This window comes from Aphelocoma coerulescens, chromosome 1A (assembly GCF_041296385.1).
Source record: "Aphelocoma coerulescens isolate FSJ_1873_10779 chromosome 1A, UR_Acoe_1.0, whole genome shotgun sequence".
NCBI lineage: Eukaryota > Metazoa > Chordata > Aves > Passeriformes > Corvidae > Aphelocoma > Aphelocoma coerulescens.
In genome coordinates, this window is record NC_091014.1 from 31,333,834 (window position 1) to 31,350,523 (window position 16,690).

Here is a 16,690-nt window from a genome sequence, read left to right on the forward strand (position 1 = left end):
GATTCACAAATGACACATGCATCAAGTAGGCTTTTCTATTATAGCTTTGTAAATCTAAAACATCTCCTGATTTTATCAACCTACATAAGTCCAAGGACATGTTTTTTTCTCTTGTAGAAGTACTTAATTAGAAAAATTATTTGTGTCCTATTGCTAAATGAGTATGGATACTGACTCTCTTTTGAAGTCACAACAAGTAATAAAATGGTTTAAGCAGTCAGTAAAGTACAATGTAATTCATCTCAGTAGTACAAGTGGGTATATAATACTTTTTATCTGTCATTCCAATGTGGTATTATCATCATATGTTATTCAAAAGCCTAAAAAATAAGGTTGATGTGAATTATTTCCGCACAGAAAATCCAGAAAGTAGAGGCTGAATGGACACTGTTCTGCTAAATAACATTCAGAAGTTCTGCATGCTGACTACAGGAGGTCATAGCAAATAACACAGCTCTAAACAATCCAGTGCTGGCTATAGTTCAAGTATCTTTTAATACTATTCTGAAGTAGGCTAATTTATCTGAATTTTCATATTAAAAAGAAACCTCAATAGAATGGAATTCATGTCTTATGTTCTTTAAAAAGCCACATATAAATATTTAAAATCAAAAAGCAACTATTTTTTGTATTAACCAGAAAGTTGCTTCTCCTTTATATTCAAAAGTGTGCATTTTTTTAAAAACTATGATAAATGAGAAATCATTGTTTGACTGCTGAAAACTGCCTCTTCTTCCTCCAGTATTGATGCCTGCTGGCTGCCCACAGCCCTCAGACTCACGGCATGTTCCAGACAGCCTGCTGGAGATGCTGGAGATGCTCTTCCATTTCCCTTCCCATTTACTGCAAGAATAAGATGACCTGTTCAGTTAGCGACTAATCCTGTCATTCAATCACTTCTCCAAGCTGCAGCCTCTTCTCTGTGCCACAATGAATGCAGAAGCTTCTCCTGCACTCAGCTGAACGAGGCAGGGGCTGGCATCCCACTTGGCTACTGATGGAAGTCACCCAGGTCTAGAGGATGAAAGCCCATACAAAAAAAGTGGCAATTTTGTAAAAAGATGGAACTCAGTAAACAACACAGGCTTAAGTCCACAATGCTTCAAACCACCTGAATAAATTATGAATTTCAGAGTAAGTTTAACCAGTATTCCTTAAGTTTCTAGATAAAAATTTTGCACTCTTGCTGGTCAATTGCTACTGCAAAGGAGAAGCAAATGGGCTTTCACAGCTCCTTCTCTGTGTCAGTAGGCTACACGTGCTGGAGCTGGCAGAAGAGTGTCTAGCTTTGGGGGAAAAATGAGTGCATTATGAAGAACAAGAGGGGAAATGCCTTTAATTTTAATCATAAAATTAAAAGTTTCTGCAAGATAGCAAGACAGATCACTGCATCAGAAATCCATGCATGTTATTAAGAGCTACAATGTCCATATTTGTGTTTTAATTATTTTGTTTAAAAATCCTTCCCAAGTTATAGAACCCCTTTACACACTCTCTCCACACCTGCTACCACCAGAACTGTGAGCTGATCCAGTACAACCCTATGCTTCTCACAGTTGCTTAAAATACTTGTTTGTGGATTTGGCTACAATGCACCAGAAACCTACCAAATATCCTGTCTCAGAAAAAAAAGCAAACAAACAGGTATATGGAAAAATCACAGCCTGCAGATTTGAGCATAATAGCTCAGATTTTAATCTCTACTGGAATCTGTTGGGATGGAATTAAATAGTTTGCGATTAGTATCTGCAGTGTCACTGTGAGGAGGAGAGTGATGAGGAGAGAGCAATTTATTCCTGGAAATCAGTCTTTATTACTGCACCAGATACTGGCACAAATATCACTTCTGGTCTTATAAAAACAAAACCCAGCTAGTTTGTTAAAAACACACTAGTTCCATTTAAAAAAGAATGCATATAGCTTTTGGAGGTGATGCCTTAGTGTTAACACACTATCTAATAATAACATTACCATAATAAGATCTGCTGACCAAGCACCAATTGTCTCAGCTGCTAAGATATTGGCAGTCCTTCCACAATTCACTTAAAATAAATGAACTCGTCCTTGTACTTCTCAAGCCAAGTCTGTGGTCTAAAGCAATATTTATAGGGTCAGTAGTGAAGCTTAATCTCTCCACAATTTGTATTGGGGCCTATCACCACACAAAGCATTTGTCTCTGCAGAGGAGAAAAAAATTTAATGATTTGCACATACCTTCTCAGAATGCTTTAAAATTGTATTGAGCATAGAAAAAGTAGTCTCTGCCTTCCAGCTCCAAACAATTCTCCACAGGAAGCTCCCAATGAACTAAGATGTTAGCTATGGTAACTGGACTGAATTTTATATTGTCTGCAGCTGAAACATATATCCAACACACTGGCCCATTCATCTGCCCTGGAAGATTGCTGCTTCTTTTAACCCATTACAGCTAATAGAAAACACTGTGATAATTTGCATGCATTGCCACTCCTCATGCTACCAGCATCGACCTTCACACAAGACAAAACAGTACAAGTTGTCTGAATGGCCTCAAACAAAGGTATGGAGTTAGGAAAGAAGGTCAGGGTTTGGTTTTTTGTTTGTTTTGTGGCTTTCTTTTGGCTCACAAAAAGAAACAAAGTCAAAGCAATATTGGTTTAAAAAACAAAATCTAAACCATTCCTTACTAAGTGTTCTTCCCTGAACTAAACATTTAAGAAAAACATGAAGAGTCAGTTGTGCTGAAATTTCCAAAGTGTTGAAAATGTCATCAAACAAGACATAACAAAGCTTCATCGTCCAAAATGTAAATGCTGGATTCGGCTGAAATTTAATCCCTAGGATTTGGTAGCGTGGGAAAATCTCTTAGCATAACAGTTTAATGCCAGAACCAGGCTTGAAAATCCAGCACTTTACATTCCTATTTTACACACCTGATATACATCACAGTAACTGATGTAAGATAAGTCTCACAACTTTAGCTGTCTAAAAGTTCAGTATATAATCTAATCACCTGGGCTCTGTATCCAACCTATGGAAGGAGATGCCCACTTCCAGAAAGTAACTAATCCCATCCCTTCCAGCCCCTCAAAGCACCAAGTGCCTTCTGGAGGTGCCAGTCTCTTCAGCTGGTTATCAAGAGAGCCAAATTGGTGATGTCCACAACTAGTAAATGAAACACAACAGGTAAACGAAACAGCAAAAGACAACAGGCTTGAAAACACTTGGTTATGGCATGTAACTCTCCCTGCAGGTTGAGTGTTAGCACACATCATGGCACCATGTCAGCCAGAACCAGCCAAGATGCTCTGAAACAGTGCCAGGCACAAGCTGGGGTAGAGCCCTGATCAGAGGCCATTCCCAGTCAACCATCTGGATGCAGATAATCTGCTGGGGGTGGGAAAGGAGAAGAGAGCCACAAGTGCCACAGGACTGTGCCTTATTTTATTTGCTAGTATATGTGAAGCAACTTCAGATTGTATTCCCAAATTCTGCATGCCTAAAGCCATGCAGAATGACTCCATCCTCAGTCACTGAGGGGTAATAAATTTTTTTTAAAAACCAAACAAAATAAAACAAAAATTCCAGAAAGCCTGATTGCTGGTCACTGAAAGAGCCTGAAGTGCTGTATTCTTAACTCTTCTCTGCCAGCTGTCACTAAATCCAATCTCACTCTTTTGATTTTTAGTGACTTTGTTTTAACACCAGCAAAAGAAAGGAAGAAGTGTAGAGGGAAGCACACAGCCCTGGGGGAGCGAGACTCAGCCACAAGGCTCCAGCAGCTGTCACTGCCTGGGCACCACTCAAACAACAGTCTGGCAGAAACAACCCATCATCTGGTATGAGATAACATAAATACCAGGAAGGAAACATCAATATCCATACATGTTCTGTCTTGAAACAAATACAAAATCCAGCTAAAGAACAGTCTATCAGGCATTATTTTTTCTCAGCAGTTATGATTGCTTGTCCAAACCCAAGGATATGGCTCCATGAGCAACACCCCCTAATTAGCTGTTTTCCCAATTATAAGCCATCTGTGTTCACTCTATATTATCTAGTCTGAAGCTACATCCTTTGCTGTTGTTCTAAGCATTGAAAACAATTAAGTTATTCTCAGAACCTGTCCAAATGGAGCAACACAGCTTTGATGCCTCTAGCAAGAACCAACTTCACCGAGCACACTGACGTCCATCAGCTCAGACCCTGACCTGAAGACACCAAGATAGAATACAGCTGGCACATGTATATGAACTCAGAGACAACTTAGCATTTCCTCCAAAATGGCCTGGAGAATAAGTGAGAGTCTTGCAGCCTCCATTGCCTCTAACTTCCTCTCTTTCACTGGAATTAACTACCTTGTCAATGTGACTCCAATTCACATTCTCTGTCCTTTGGTTCCCAAAATTGAGCCACTTTAAAAATTCTGTGATTTATTTTAAAAGTCACTTTAAATAACCTAGATGAAATTAGGAAAAAATTTTCAAAAGCCATTTTTATTTATATTTTCTGATCTAATTATTTTTCTGGTAGTTTGTCAAGAAAGTAGTATGTGTGCATGTTAGTTCTAAATTTAATTATGTACTGGCATCAAATTAGCAACACTGAAAGCTAAGACACTGATAATATTAAGAATATCAAACAGGAAATATTAGAGTAAACATCAGTGTGCTGTACCAGAACTGCATCTTAATTCAAAGAAGTATCTATGCTCTATAACAAGATCTGTGCCCATATGCTCATTCACATTTCTTGACTTTTGTCAAGACTCCCAATAAAAACAACTTTGGAAGAAGTCATATGATGTGAGTGCTTCCCCATTAACATCTGGATGGAGAATTCCCAACTCAATGGACAGGCAGTACATTACAAAAACATACTCCAGAGGATCAGGTTTTCAAATTCTGCCACCACAGTCAGTGATTCAAACAGCCTGAAATAGAGCCTTGAATGCCACACATCTCACCTCCCTGAATTACGAGCTCCCTGAGTCATCTAATATGCATGGAAATTCTGTGTAGTTGGTTAAAAAAAAGGATTTGAATTCTTATTTCCTCTTAATTATAATTAATCTACTTGAGTAAGTTAATAAGGTTTCATAAAAAGGGATGGTTTGTGTAACTTCTACCACAATTAAATATTAATAAACTCCTGTGGGAGCTAGATCAATGGAGAACAAAACGTCTTCCGGAATTTTATCTTACAACATGTCATTTTAACCAGTTGTGTATTTCTCTATACTCTGTAAGAAGTTTTATAAAGCAGTAGAACAGTGATGAAACCACACAGAAAAATCTCAACACTTACAGAATAAAGAAGCGTGTGCATGTCATGCTCAATTTCAAGAATGGATTCTACCGTAGTCTGAAATAACTAACCGTAACATACGGAATATACATACATAATCAATCTGAAATACTATATATAGTCCATCTAGATTGTGATTAACCTAAAATTCCCCTTCTCTCGCCCTACTTGCAACAAAACCAAAATGCTATAAAACCTAATCATGTATCTGATCCTAAATGATAATAAAAGGTATTACATCACCTTTTTCCATTTTTCCTTTAATTCTTTTACGACCTTTTGTGAAATAACATTTCTAGGTGTCTGGGTTTTGCTGGTTTCTTCTTTTCTCTTAACTACAGAAGAAGAATCATAAATCTGAACCTCCATTTCTAAGCTCTATAACATAAGGTTGGTAGTACACTCTTCTTGTGATAAAGGTGTTGGAGACACTGGTCAAAAAACACACCAGGCAATTGTTCTTGAATTTCTAGCAGTTTGGTCTAAAACATAGATAATGAAAGCCTGCAGAAAGCTTTATAAGCGACTTCTTTTTCTTTTTAAATTTTGAATAAATATCTGTGCTAAATAAAAATAACATAACTAAAATGAAACTAAAATGTCCCCATATTAAATATTAAAACCTCCTGGTTATCAATTTCCCAGAACACTTCAGAGAAGTCCAAGTTCCCCAGTTCCACAACCCAGCTATTTAATGACCAGTTCTTCCACTGACATATTTACAGAAAGGTTCATATTCTTTAAGATTTCAAAGCACTCATTAGCAAGAGGCACAACAGTAGAACTTACATTGGCATTCCTTGCAGCACTTGCCATCCACATAGGCCAGGGCAGATTTAAGTGGACAGTCAGCAAGGGGGCAAATCAAAGCCTCGCACTGCACAGTACCGTTCTAGGAGAATAAAAGGTGCTTAACTGGCAGTTTTATTTAGCAATAGCAGAGATGTTCTCAAACACAGGAACTTGAAAATCTATTTTTAAATGCAATGAACTTTCTAACAACATCCAAAAAAGACAGTTTAATGTGGGTCTTTTAATAACTACAAGAACAGAAAGCATTTCTTCAGAATGTCACACACACAATCTTTTTAAATGAATGATGTTCTCTTTGAGATGATAATGATCAATTTTTTTTTAGAGGCAAATCTATTTGGAGGCAAAACATTCTGCCAATCAGCAAAAAACTGACAGATTACTGTGAAATAACAACTGCACAGAACAATACTCTGCCTTCTGATTTTATGGCAGAGACAATATATTTCTAAAAGGTAGTAATATTAGAGCTGTGAGAAAAATCCAGGTCAAAAATATGTATAGAATTTAACACTAAATTCAAAGAATTTTAAATATTTATCAGCCAGATTTTATACCATAAAATACTAAAAGCAAAATGAATATCCCTTCAGAAATATAAAGGTCAAAAAAATACTAAGCTTAAAGAGACCCTTTTAGCAAATTACAGATAGCAGCAAATCAATCCAAGGTGCAGTACAGACAACAAAAGCCCTTTCACCAATTTCTAATGGCCTTTGGATTAAGCATTTAATGATTTCAAATGGAATGAAAGAGTATTTTACATGAATGGACAATAATACAGATGCCCTAGTCTGGTACCTAAAAGGATACTTGCAATCACATCTGGAGTTGTGATACCTTTGGGAATCTTCCATCCATGAAATCTTTTTCATTTGTAATATAACAAAGCTTGCACATGACCCTGACATTTTACTTTTTATTACTTATTGAGATGTAACCAAAGGCAACCAAAGGAAATCAGACACAAGGGATCTATTAAATCATTTGCTATGAAAAAGGCTGCGTTTATAGTGACAAAAAGCAAGGAATTAGAATTCCAGAGAAACTGTTTGCAACTCGGTGCAAGGGAATAACATGATAGCTAAGTATATTGCCTAGCACCTGCATAAGGTGACATGAAATACAGGAGCTACACATGCTAGCAATGCTGAAAACATAGGAAAATACATCTATTAATACTATTCCTTAGATTTAGAAGAGATTTTAAAGATCTTTGTTGTTAGTACCTAGCATATATCTGAAAGTTCTCATTATTTGCCTCAATAAAACTAATCAGAGGAAACACTGGAGTTCCTGACTCTCCACTCAAACCATAGCCATACCATGCAAGTGCAGTTCTTACAGCCATCCGTCCAGGACTCAAACTCTCTGTAGGTTGTGCCTTTCATTGTGCAGGTTCTTTCACAGTAGCACTGATCCAACTTGTTCATCCTCTGCTCAGCTTGAGACAACTGTATTTACAGTTCACAAAAATGTTTTGAATTTTTAAGTGGCTTCCACATCAGTAAAAACACAATTCAAACTGTCCCGCTTATCATCAAGTAGGCAGATGAGAGAATACATTTAGGAAAATGCAGTCAGAGACAATATAACTACTATTGTTAAATACAACATGATTAAACCACCAGTCATTCAGAGACGGAAATTAAGAAGTAAGACACAATGCATTTCATCTTTCTCATCATCATGACATCAGGGACGTCATGAAACAAAATGAGCAGGTCAAGATGGGTACAGCTCCTGATTTCTCATCTCTGTTTCGTGAACTGATCAAGAATCTTGCTCTACATAAAGTACTTGCAGATAGAGCGGCCAAATGAAAATAAAGCTCAGAACCTCCACTAGCAGTTTTTCTGCGTTTCAGCCAAGCATTTTTAACATTAGTGTATCAAAGCATCCAGATAACAGCATTCCTGCAGATATCTAAAGAACTGACATTTAAAATCAGAGTAGTCTATTTTCACCAGCAGACATGAATGCTTTTGGTGTAATATTCTACAGGAAAGAAAGAAGAAAGTCCTGGTTTGGATTCTTAGTTCCTCGTCTTGCATATATTCTGTCTGAATGTGCCTTTGGCAGCTCAGGTCTTGAAAAATCTTGGTGAGTCTTGTAATAAGCACTACAAGCACAGTTACCTATTTCGTTCTAGGTTTCTTGATTTATTAGCCTAATAGGTAGTGTTTGAATATCTGTGAGCCCTTTCCTTACTCTTGGATTTGGATGCTGTTTACTACTAAAATACATGATTCTATAAAAATATCAAAACACAAGAAAACTCTCTGAACTGAGAATTTTTATGTATAAACATTAGGCACAGGTATATAAAGATGTAAACATACCATGAAGGAATGTTCTGCACACAGCCATGCGCACAACCCCATATAAGCATGAATAATCTAAAAAGACAGTCCTCACTTCTCCTATGACTTGAGTCCTAGTAAACATTACCTTAGCTGATGTTTTTGCTAAAATGTCCTGCAGTTCCATAATTTTCTGCACAAGTCCATGGAAGTCATTACAAGTTGGGCATGCTAGAATAATAAAATATGTGCGTTAATAAATTAATTCACAGTAGGTTGAAATCATGCCAAAGTTGACAAACAATACACTTAAATTCAAGGTTTTAAGAAGGCTTGTAGGACAGAAAGAAGGTAAAAAGCACACCTTTCGTTTTACGATATAAGAATTAATAGACTTACTGCGATTAAGATCTGGGCACTGAGAAATAAATCCTTGAGGCATGACAAGTAATTGCACATCTTGCATTATGCCCTATGTGTAAGTGGAGAGAAAACAAAAGGATACATTATTTTTACCTGTCAAAATTATGTTTATATTTCATTCACCATGTAAAACATTAAAGCCCACACAGAAAAACTACACTTATGAATAAACAGCTTCTTGTCTGGACCCAATTCAATGATAAAAGAATAAACAGAAATTAAATTAAATAGATGTACAGGCATACTGAATAATTTTTAAAGACATAAGATTAAATTTCAAGATATAATTATGTGGCAAGAGTTTGGTGGTTTTGAATTCATTGTTATTTTTAGTTAGTCACTGCAGAAAAGCTTGCAAATGACCTTTAAAAAGTAATTTGAAAACAGCTGCAGTTTCAGTTACTTAGAAATACTCTTTTAAATAATATGCAAATTTTTTTACAAGCTATAACTCTTAAATAGATTTGAAGATTAAAGAAACTAGAGTCAAGAAAAATACATTAATGCAAACCCTTAATGAGTTTGTGCTGGTTTTGGCTGGAGTAGAGTTAATTTTCTTCAAAGAAAAGTAGCTGGTATGGGGCTGTGTTTTGGATTTGTGCTGGAAACAGTGCTGATAACACAGGGATGTTACATAAATTACACAGCAACAAGGCCGTTTCTGCTCCTCCTACCACCCCACCAGCAAGGAGGTTGGGGGTGCACAACGAAGTGGGAGAGACACAGTCAGAACAACTGACCCCAAATGACCAAAGAAGGGGTCATACCCAAGACCACAGGGCATCATGCACAGCATTTAAAGCTGGGGCAAGAAGAAGGAAGCAGGGAACGTTTGGAGTGGCAGTATTTGTCTTCCCAAGTAACCATTACTGGTGATAGAGCCCTGCTTTCCTGGGGATGGCTGAACACCTGCTTGCCCATGGGAAGTGGTGAATTAATTCCTTGCTTTGCTTTGCTTTGCTTGTGTAGCTTTGCTTTACCTATTAAACTCTATCTCAAACCATGAGTTTTCTAGCCTTTACCCTTCCAATTCTCCCTCCATCCCACCAGGGTGGGGAGTGAGCAAGTGGCTAGGTGGTGCCAGCTGGGGTTAAACCACAAAAAATTTTGGGGATCCTTCAATAAAGTTTGCAAAATTATGAGCAACTACATTTCTGTTACACAGCTGCAGAGTTGCATGTCGTTAAGAACTTAGGGAGATTTCAGCATGAAATTCAACTATGATATCTGGAAAGGGATGATTTCACCCAGAAGAACAGATTCCATACTTGCAGGCAGACTTTACATGCCATGCTTAGTTAAGATAAAATTAGTTGCTAGTCTGCTGCTCTCCAATAGCAAATTTCAAAGTAATCCAAGATCTCTGTTACGATTACAGAAATGTAAACTGGTTGAGGCTTGGAGGCACCTCCTGAGATCATCTACTCCAACTTCCCTTCTCATGCAGGACCAGCCAGAGCAGGTTGCCCAGGACTGAGTCCAAATAGCTTTTGAATATCTCCATAGTAATTTCTCTTTGTCAAATCTCACAGTAGAACTGTTTTCTTACATTCAGATGGAATTTCAGGAGTTTCATGTTTTGCCCATTGCTTCTTGGCCTTTCAGTGGGCATTAGTGAGAAAAGTCTGGATCCCTCATCTTCATTCTCCCCACAAATTCAGGTATTTATACACATTGAAGAGATCCCCTCGATACCTCCTGAGCCTTCTCTTCTCCAGGCTGAACAATTCCAAATCTCTCAGTCTCTCATCATATGAAAGATGTTTCAATCCCTTAATCATTTTATTTAGGTTCACTGTTTATCTTTCAGGGAATTCATACCTTAAAATAACCATGTGCCGTATTCCTCTGTCCCAGCCAAAAGGTTGTACCCAAAGGTAAGTCCATGAAAGGCTTCTCCACAACTCTCTCATAAATTCTAAAAAAAGGAAGGGGAAATTAGAACCCCAAGTTGTCTCATTTAGTTTACTCAGAGCTCAAACACTCCAGATGTGACAACTTCTTATAAAACAACACTCTTTACTTACTTATTGCAGTCCACGTGTAAAATCAAGTGAGAGGCACTGATTGCTAAGGAAAGTCTGTGCCATTTATCATCTGCCAAAATGTATGGGAATACTTCTGTGTGGGAGCGATGACTGCCTGAACGATAATGCAACCTGATTTCATTTCGATGACCGCTGCTTTCCAGCTCCAGGTACCTGTACCATAAATGCATCATCATGTCATGAACCATTCTCATCAGCACAGCAACATTTTACATAAGACATCTTCCCATCATCATGCAGGAACTATTTAAAAGAGGAAGAAAAACAAGCAGATACAAAGGCAAAAGTAGACCCTTTTCAGATTTCCACTGCATCTCTTCTCAGTGACAAATAATGGCAGGTTCAAACTTTCATGTCACTATACAAGATTCCAAGTCAAATATGTTTTCCTCCAACAAAACCATTTTCCATAACATGATCTGAATTACACTATTATAAATAGTTGCCTCATACAAAGAAAGCACAATAGGGATACTGTGAAGGCATGAATGCACAGAAGACAACCCCAAGTTTTGCAACAAGGACATCATTAGTAATTACCAAGGGAAGTAAGGACTGAGACTGAACACTCCTTTGTTTGCTTTTATATGTACTGTTACATCTTCTTTCCTTTTCTGTAATAAAGTTTCTCCAAAGATATACAAAATCAAGAAATGCTAAGTCTTCAGAACAATTTATATATGTGTACATATTTGCTTTGTTAAATAAGTATGTGTATTTGTGGGGTGGGTGTACACACATATATATACACATCTATATATGTATGCACATCTATATATGCAAATACGTATACATATAGCAAAAACTCAGCAGTGCAGCTGTGCTGAGATAAGTGAATCTAGCAGATTGCAAACACAAGCTTTGATGGTGAAATTCCAGCCTTTCAATTTAAAAAGCACTCCATAACCAAACTCAGTTCTGAGGCTGTCTCTCGCATGTTGGACATCTGGGAAAAAGCGTGGCTAACCATTTGTTTTTTAAGTACTAAGTTTCTCATTTTAAAATTCCCCAAGAAAATTATTTTACACAGGAATTTTTGTGGCTACATCTGAATCAGACATGACAGTGGCTTGTAACCGGAGTGCATGTGTTCCAGGATGACATCATTTACTTTAACAGGCTATCTACATTAAGGAATAGAAAAGACAGTGATTGTGGTTTTGAAGAGTAAAAATGAGACCAAATCAAAACTATCCTGTACAATCATTATCGCTAGGAGAAGGCTTGCTGCACATCCCTGCTTCCTTCAGGGTGTTCCACAGTGGAACATACCTATCAACAGCACAATAACGACTAGTTTTTTGCAAAACCAGCAAAGGACAATTTCTTCTTCCTCCCCAGTATTAAGAAAGCAGTTAACTAGAGTCAGATATAAATTTTATAATCAATTTACCTCCTCATGGCCCAAAAATAATTTTTGCATTGGCAAGAAGTGGAAACTAATTGAAGGCCTGGCTGGAAAAATTGCACCATAGTGGCAGACCATCAGTCAACTTAATAAGTTATCTTTCAGAAATGAAGCTTCAAGGATAAAAATAAGGTTACTCTCAACCCAAAAGAGAAGGGGAACATTAGAGACCTGGACTTCTCCAGCAACTTTTAAGCACCTCCACCTAGCAGCAGAAAATAAATGGAAAACGAATAGCATGGATATGTTGAAACATTATCTCCTGGTAGAACTAGGAGCTCTCCTTCATTCCAAGTCAATAGCAGAACTAATGCCAGCACATGAAATTCCAGGCAGGCAGGCAACAACTACACTAGTAGACATACAGTCACTACAGAAGGTATAAAACAAACACTCGTGTTGCCCTTATGCATGTAAGATAATGAAATCTCTGCAGATGAATCATAGGTTTGCCAATAAAAAGAAGACGTTGCTGTACAAATTTCATGAATTAAGAATTGCTGACAGAGGATGCTGACAATCGATGATGCTGTAATAAGCAAGGAAATTTTCCTACACAAAGCTGGGCAGAAACTGTGGACACTTGTGGTTTTGCTTTAATGGTGATTAACACACTGCTTTCACATTCACAGACGATACGTTTTGTTCTTCCATTTGGTAAACTAACAAATATAACTACCTTTGAAATGAGAAAACATGCATCAAAATGAAAAAGAAAATAATAGCCATTAGAAGAATTATTAGGAGAATAATTTATGGTTATTAATAATCTGTACAGGCAGCAGCAAAACACAATTAGAAAAGCAAGTGAAATGACAGCCAAAGCAATATTGCTTTCAGCTTGAACAAATGCCATGATACTGAAACACAGAGAAGTGAAAATTAATCATTTCCACTCCATTTTTTACAAAATGCTGTGCTTGCTATTCTCCTTTTCTACATTTGTCTAACTGCCTGGACTTACATGGCTCTGTCTCAGCCTCATGAGTTTCAGGAGATGGGATGAGACTCAGCACTGACAAACACACATGGGTGAAAATGAAAAGTCTGCCCACAGTGAGGCTTCTTGTTCCATCTGTGAGGCTGCAACACTTGGGTGTGTGGTTTCCAAAGGTTTGGAAGATTCTTTGAGAAAATACGCTAAGCATTAACAGACCTGGATTTTAGAAATTCATTTCTGGTGACAAAAACACTCTGCACTTCTCTGCACACTCAGGCTTACTAATCATTTGAGAAAGAAAGGAGGGTGCTTTTAATGCCTGAAGGACATGCTCCCAAAGGAAAGAGTAACTGCATTGTACTGCAGTCTTCTCTAGCCAAGAATCTCATTACTGAAAAGCTTCACAGGAACCTCATCAGCTGAGTCACCAGCTTCTTGTCCACACCAGCCTAGCCCAGCCCACTCATTGCAGGGAGAGCAGCAGCCCAAGACATCCCATTTTAAACATCAGATGCTTCTCCCAACAGCTCCAAGGTGTTCTATGCTGCAGAAGGCAAACGACTCTTGGAGTGAAAAATAAGCCACAATGAGAAACCCAAAACAACAGCAGAACCTGCACTTCTCTTTCTACAATTCATAATCTCTCCTGTTGTTTAATCAGTACCAGCCTACTTGATTTTAGCTCCTCAAAAAAACCACACCCGCCTTGGATTAACCTTGGATTTAACTTCGCAGGGAGATGATATGTGCTTAGGTTTTTCTGCGTTCTATGACACACAAAGAAGAAAGTGCCAACCTAGAAAAAAAGGTTGCTACATCTCTGTAGATTGCTCTGTGCGTGCACAATCATTGCAAAGGCAACAGCCAAGGCCACGATAGCAGATCAGCCACTCTGCTTGGAAAGTGGCCAGACAGCAATCCCTAATGTACTGACTAAGGATGAGCCTGTCATCCTTAAGAGGAAGAAATTTGTTTCAAATGCCCCGGAGGAATCTGAGACAGAAAACAGTGATGATTTCTCTGCTGCCCAGCACTGATCTATTGTAACTTCTAGGTAAGAGCTGGCAGTCAGCAAATCTGCTCAGCTGTGGAGCTCTAATGACCATCCTGGCAAAGGGCATGTGGTCACACCAGCCCAGGCAGGACCTGCTCTTTGGGAGATGGCAGACTAGCACAAGAAGACTGTGGAAGTAAAAGTCAGGATGTACAGCAAAACTTAGAGATTTAGGAGGTGAAACACCAGAGGGTCCTGGTGCACAGAGTAGCAGTCTTTGAGAAGAGGGAGGTATGGCCATGCCAGCTAACAGGCAGTGCTGGCAACGCAAGGTCTTTGATGGCTCACTTGTTCATTTGGCATCCCTTCTCACACAACAAATGCACATACCTGCTGCGATAACGAGCAACGCAGAGTCCCCAGTCAGGTGCAAAGGAGAGCCCTTTATTGCAAAAACCCAGCCTTCTTAAGCAGTTAGCCAGTTATCAGTTTACATAGTTTTAAGGCATAACAAACATAATTCAACCAACCACCATACACCACGATGTGAGCACACGACAGTCACTCAGCATGTTTTTCTACCCCTAATTCAGCTGTGCCTTCCCTTTACAAAGCTTTACTTCTCTGTAACACATACTTACTCTAGGCAGCTAGTAATTTCAACTTCAATCTACAGCACGTAGACAAGTATTTCAGAAGCTAAAGGCAAAATATCATGTCTGCTTATGAATTTATTACAGGGTGGTGGGTTTTTTTAACTTTTCCTACTCACATTTATAGGTACAATGTTAAAATAGTTCTTCATGGCTCTTTGATCTACACTGAAAAAAAAGGCAAGTCACTAAAATTAAAGAGCAATATGTACTTAATAAAAATTAAAATCCTTATCTCCATTACTTATAAAAAATCTTTATCTGAAGATTTTTGCTATCAAAGCTCTGCCTTTTTTGCTAGGTATAATTACATAAAACATTAAAAAAAAAAAGGAGATCCTACTCAGTAGACCCTATTCATTGCACAACAGCAGCAAGCAATTCTGCGAGGTGTAGATTATGAAGATATAAAAGCAACTCATGCAGCACCACTACCAAATCCAGCAATGTGTTATTTGCTCTTTTCTGTGGTATCATGACTGGGCAGTACGGAGCATGAGCTCCATTTTACTATGTTTCAGAACATTTAATTTGGAAGCAACACTAAGTGTTCTGAAATATTAACTATCAGTTTTTACTGCTTGGTGCATCCCCTAGAACAACATGGCATCAAAATATCCCCAGATAGGTTATCATTTTTTCAACCAAATCTTCTATATGAAAAGACAAGTGGTAGCTTCCTTTAACCTGTAAGAATCTAGTTCCCACCTCTCACACTACTGCTTGACCCTACTGGTTTTACCCTTTTCTGTCTAGAGCTCCACCTAGAGAAGACTAGCATTTTTATCAGGGAATGCTTAATTTAAAAATGGTCTTTGCTTTTCTGGATAAGTTGTAGCCCTTAGTTCAAGTGCACAATGGGCAGAAAAGCCACCAATTCTGTTTCTGTCACTTCCTTTTGCTGAATACAGTTTTAAAGACATACTGCAATTTTCTGATTAGGGTATTTTCGTTCAAGAGCGTTGATCCGTTCATTAAAACCAAATCTTTTGACAGAAACAAACATTCTCACAGCAAAGCCTGTGGGGTCTCGGGTGATATGCTTCCTAAAATGGGAGAGAAACAGAGAGCAAATCTAAGATTCTCTGAAAGACTTTCTCAAATATCTTTAATGCCATGATTATTACCCATATGAAAGCAGAGATCCCAAGTGAAGAGAGCTCAAAATTAGAACAGGGTATTACCCATATCGACACAAAGTGTATAAACAACGGGACAGCAAAACCAGCCTCTCAAGTTTTGTATTATAAACTAGTGCTCCACTCCAACTCATATCCATCTTGGTGATCTCTCACACTTTTTCCCTGAAACTGGTGGGCTTTTTCACACCGACTGGTAGGAACAGGCCTTGGCCAATGCTGCTTCACAGACTGCCCTGACATTATCTGCAAGATAACTGCAGGAGACAAATGCATGTCAAGGAGGATGCTAACAATTATGCAAAATGGACAACAGCAGGCCAATGCTCCAGCCTGGGCACTGTTTGGTTTACTAGCACAGCCCTTGCCAGGCACTGCCAACAACTCTGCATCAGCACTGCATCAAGTGGAGAAAAAAAAAAGAGAATGACATTCCTCAGCGTACTTGTCTCAGGTGGAAAAAAAACCAAGTTCAAGTTCCTGCTCCAAATCAGGCAGAGTAGAGATTAACCATGTGAGGAAAATGGGTCTGAAGCACCCCAGCCAGACAGCTGCTGATCATTCTGGCATTTACATATCTCTTATTTTCTTCTACCACAAAAAACAGTCAACCATTTCATCCTTGTTTCACCACAGCACTGCTGCTTGCACTGGACACCTACAAAGAACAGCTGTGGAGGAGG

At 38.3% G+C, this 16,690-nt stretch overlaps 1 protein-coding gene across 2 annotated transcripts in view; it reads right to left on the reverse strand.

The window, feature by feature from the left end:
• Nucleotides 1-16,690, reverse strand: part of NELL2 (neural EGFL like 2) — a 141,599-nt gene that overhangs the window by 98,681 nt on the left and 26,228 nt on the right. For both annotated transcript variants that reach the window (XM_068997901.1, XM_068997892.1), the window contains exons 4-9: nucleotides 10,853-11,026; nucleotides 10,647-10,743; nucleotides 8,802-8,874; nucleotides 8,551-8,633; nucleotides 7,425-7,553; nucleotides 6,076-6,178 (exon numbers count right to left, since the gene is read on the reverse strand). In XM_068997901.1, coding sequence (XP_068854002.1) covers nucleotides 6,076-6,178; nucleotides 7,425-7,553; nucleotides 8,551-8,633; nucleotides 8,802-8,874; nucleotides 10,647-10,743; nucleotides 10,853-11,026 — 659 coding nt within the window. The remainder of the gene's footprint in view (nucleotides 1-6,075; nucleotides 6,179-7,424; nucleotides 7,554-8,550; nucleotides 8,634-8,801; nucleotides 8,875-10,646; nucleotides 10,744-10,852; nucleotides 11,027-16,690) is intronic.